Source organism: Hylaeus volcanicus, chromosome 1 (assembly GCF_026283585.1).
Source record: "Hylaeus volcanicus isolate JK05 chromosome 1, UHH_iyHylVolc1.0_haploid, whole genome shotgun sequence".
Taxonomy (NCBI): Eukaryota; Metazoa; Arthropoda; class Insecta; order Hymenoptera; family Colletidae; genus Hylaeus; species Hylaeus volcanicus.
Genome location: NC_071976.1, coordinates 24,033,610 through 24,038,382, shown reverse-complemented (window position 1 = coordinate 24,038,382; position 4,773 = coordinate 24,033,610). Strand labels below are relative to the sequence as shown.

The following is a 4,773-nucleotide window of genomic DNA, read 5'->3' as shown; positions in this document are numbered from 1 at the left end:
GATATCTTCTGTAATTGACGAGTTCTAAAATGGGGTGGCTCGGATAATAGGGGTGTTTTCCCCCGTTAGGGTACAAAAGTAGCCTCAATAGGAAAATTTTTGCTTACATATACGAGGCCCTTCGGGATGGATATAACAATCATTTAAATCAGTTTTCGATGTCTTTCATAACTTACGAGTTAGGAACGCATAAATAAAAGGGGCAACTCTGATAATAGGGGTGTTTCCTCTCTTAAGGGGATACTCTTTCATTTTTACCACTTTCGAGGCAATTTTCACCATTTTTTTTATAGTTGAAGTAATTGATACAAACTTTTGAAATTTGGTTCGTTTACGTGTACAGGTATGTACAAGATTGTGTTAAATTTACAACTGGCCTAGTTTCCATTTGTTTCAAAATACGAATATTACACGTCAAAACGTGTTCAAGTTTCGAGTCAGTGAAATGGTTGTGATACAAACTATAATAACTATGACAATTTTCAAATTTATTTAACATGATCTCTTGTAAATATTCTAAATACCTCAAGCAACAGGAGTATTAACAAAAGTATTTACATTTATTGAATATGATCTCATTGAAATATTCTACAGACCTAACGCAACAGGAGTATTAACAAAAAGAATCCATTTCTATCCGAAAATAAGAAAGCACCTCTCCAAACGTCCCTATTAAACCACCGTAACAGAACAACCCCTGATAGAAACAGCTACAACCTCAACAATTTTCCAATTATTTAAATACAATTTCCCAGAAATATTTCAAGGACCTCAAACAACAAGAATATCACCCCATCAACCCCAAAATAAAAGCGTACCCCTCAAGCAATAACCCAAACGGTTCCAAGCCTCATAATCTTCGAGGACGCCACAGTGGAGACCCCGGCCAGTGCAGTGTTAACGGCGAGAAACGCGCGACAAGGGAGCTCATTGCCTTCCAGAGGATTGGAAGCATGTTTCTGACGCATCTGTGCCCGCAGCATCGGTCGCGCGGGACGCTGACGTCCGCGCCAAGGGCTGCTCGAACGAAAAGAACGATCGTGGCCGAAACGGGCACGTAGTTTGCCCATCGGTGAACAGAGGCTCGCGTGTGATGTCGATATCGCGAGCGCGATCCTGGCCGCTCCTGGACACGCGAGTGAAACGAAATCGGGGCACAGAAAACGGCAGCGTCGAGGAGAAACCGAAGAAACGCAAGGAGGACGGCGAGCAGAAGAAACGTTGTCGTCCACAGGTTGGCAGCCCCCAAGTGCAAGCCAGGCGGCTTCTATCCAGACATTACTACCCAGAGGGTGGCTGGGGTTGGGTGGTGACTGTCGTTAGCGCGCTGGTCCATCTACTGGGGCCTGGTTTGCAACTGTCGATCCCTGCCACCCTCGCTCTGCCAGCCACTGTCAAGTTTTACCACCCTCCGCTGCACACCGCTGGTGAGTTTGTTAATAATGTATTGTACAGGGTGTTTTGTTTAAATTGGAACGATTCAATATTTCAGGAAGGGATGAAGTTATCCAGGAAAACTTGTTACTTGTGTTGTGTAATTATTTTTACTCCAATGGATGATTAGGAAATTTGAAATGTGAATCAAATTTCTGCCTTATCAAATCGACATAGACAATTTTACTGACTCGTATTGCAAAGAAAAAGAACGTAATTGAAATTGAAAGAACCTGCATCATCCACCACACCAATGCACTTCGTTATCCCAACAAGAATTAAAGTGATCAGTAGTCCATGAATCCAATAATGTTTATACCTCGATCTAATAATACTTGGAACAGCTAATACGTTATTATCGCGCTTCTAAGCACGATACGACATAAAACAGTCCCGCCCACGGTAAAATACGGCGTTTCTAAACACAGGGCAAGGAACGCTTTGTTTTTGGTCCCGGGAAATTTATTATTCATTATGGCATTCCGCGTAGCAACACTGCGACGGTAGTTGGCCATAAATTGCTTGCTAGTGGAATGTTAGTTGCACTTCGTTTACGAGCTGGCGCAACAAACGTTTAATCAGAAGTTCGCCTCGACGCGTCCCGTCGCCAAGAAACGTTTGATGGCCGAAGATGAAAGGATGCGTCGCTTCTTCGAACGTGTTATCGGTTAGTTTAGCGTCTTATGGAGTATTTACGAGAAGCAGATGGTTTGGCCGGTTATGCCACAGAACGATGAAAGTTCGACGAAGTTTCTAGTGCTGCTTTCCATCGAGGATGGAATTTAATTGACAAAGTCGAGCGATCGGAGGAGACTCGTAGCGAAATTTAATGGACAGGTGAAAGATCTTTCATGTGTGAGTTTCTAGGCCTTGGGATAAATTAGAGATAGAGATTTATTGCAAAAGTTTGGTGAGAATCAATAATTTTGAATACTGAAGCATTTCACAATCTGACCTGGGTAGAGTAACTTCGTTCATTTCACCCTCTAATGACTCCCTGAAATTTCTATACCGAGTTGTCTTCCTTTCTATTTCTTGCACCCTTCCTTCAAGGTTCGAGGCAATATGTGGGACGAGAGTTTCCTTATAAAAACTTATGACGACAGTTATGAAAGACATTTGTCACAGTTCTAGAACTCGATCGGTTTATTAGCCACCGTTTTGGTACCAGTCAGTATTCTTACGAAGGACAGCTTATGCTTCAAATAATAATGATTACATCAATGTATTAATTCAGAAATTTATATCATTTTGAAAATTTTATAATACATTTCTCTTTTATATTTCTATAATAATCCTGTCGTGTTATCATGAGAGATCTAGGGAATTTTTGCGTCTTCGGACCTGCATTACCGGCGGATGACGGTACAACAGCTCACTCTAGGTTTAATTCGAGCACAGCACAGTCGATACACGAAAGGACTTTCGCAGTTTACACAGAGAGTTCTGGACATCAATATTCTGGTGTTTGATTTTGGGATCCCCTCAACTTTACTAATTCGTTTTCTTCTTCTTTCTTCTTTGAACGAAATCTCTTGACACATTGATTTTCTGATTAGTTACCTCTTGGCCTCTGCGAGAAACAAACCACGTTTGCAGAGATTATAACAGTCGAGGAGATAAAACTTTTGCTAAGCAGGGAAGTTGCTCTCCTAGGGGGTAAATAGGGATTTATTCGTGATTCATATACGTAAGTGAATTGGATTATTCGTAAATTATTTTTCTTCGTTATATTATATTAGGTATATACTTCACTGTATTATATTATAGATGGTTTTTGTTTGGTCATCATTTATAATTACTTTACACTTTGTGTTAATGAAAATAAATTTGGAATAGGATTCGTGAATTGAAATGAGATCACAAAAATAAATACCGCACCAGATGTTAGATTATATGTATAGGTCACGAGAATATCTGAGTGCCAAAGAGATAGTGGGACATCGGATATTAAGTGTCTAGAATGAAATCATAGTTGTTAATAGAGTGATGTCAGCGATTGTATCATTTTATCGTCAGTGGAGCAATTTAGAAACCGCGGGAGAGATCTAGAGCGGTTTCCTGCTGGGATTATCAGTCTCGTGAAGAGACCGCGCGTCATCGTGACGTGAAATAGCTGGCAGGTGATTCTTTTCTCGACGTGCCACGAGGGTATCGGTCAACATTGATCGAACGATTTGATCTTTGCCTTCGGTATTCCGTTGATATTTAATGGTAGATATTTATCAGTAGACTGCGAATCTTTATGCATTTATAGGAAATTTGAATGCGCAAAAAGCTACAAAATGCAAACAATATGCAAGAATGTAAAAAGGATTGAAAGTAAAGTTCATGTTATAATATTTGGAGAATAAAATAAATTCCTATTTAGGTTCAATTTTTATAGGTGCGTTTACAAAGATTTTATTTTGCATAAAGATCCGCAGTCTATTTATCAGTATATTCAGTTGTCGGTTGCTGATGTAGACTTGCCAGACTGTAGTTTGAGGGGCCCGTTCCTTTTCCACAATGTTTTACGAAAGACAAATATCTTCATCATAAAAATAAAGGGTTTTCCCATTGAAGTGGTATGGAACATATCCGATTTTTCTATTTCAAATGAAAGTACAATAATCACAATTAAACATAAAAAATGTATATAGATCCTGAGCAATAAATGTACAATTGTGTTTATTTACATATAATACTTCGAGAGAAGTAGAATTTCGTATGGAATTGCCTAAATAAAATCAGAGCCACCTGTGTCTTTCCTATTCTATGAAATAATTTATTCTAACCATAAAACAATAACTAGCAACGCCACCAGTCGATTTCTTTTTTAAAATCATTCCAATCTACCAAAGTATGGAAATTAATCCAATCCGGGATTCCTCGATGCACCAACGCATTCGTTAAGGGTGTAATCGTCCTATTATAAACAGCCGCGTACTATCGTTAACGTTCAACTTAACCGTACCAAATCGAAGCGATTAAATTATACGGTCTCAACGACTGCTGTCCCCGCGAGTGTTAACGCTGATTGGAGAAGAGAATGAGGCACTTACCTAGCATCTATAGCCTTTGGTGCCGGCGTTACAAAAGCGCACGCGCAATGTCTGCCGATGATACACGCTTGAAAAGGCATAAAGCAAACGCGCGTTCGCGAATCCATCTATTCCGACGAACGAGAAAATAACGTCGCGGAGACGAAGGGCCACAATGGGCCAGGGGATTTAGGGGCGAGGGTCGCATGAAAGGGCGCTGCCAGGCGGAAAAGGCATTTCGGCACAAATGAAAAAGTTAGGATCATCGCGGCGATTTAGCCTTTTACCATCCAACCTGACAAAATTGCCAGTGATC

The 4,773-nt window shown here is 40.3% G+C and overlaps 1 protein-coding gene across 1 annotated transcript in view; it reads left to right on the top strand.

Annotated features, from left to right (window-relative positions):
- The first annotated feature begins 785 nt into the window (after positions 1-785).
- Positions 786-4,773, top strand: part of LOC128876183 (monocarboxylate transporter 2-like) — a 35,817-nt gene continuing 31,829 nt past the window's right edge. The window contains exon 1 of the mRNA XM_054122347.1: positions 786-1,427. Within this exon, the coding sequence (XP_053978322.1) occupies positions 1,094-1,427 (334 nt within the window). The 5' untranslated portion in view covers positions 786-1,093. The remainder of the gene's footprint in view (positions 1,428-4,773) is intronic.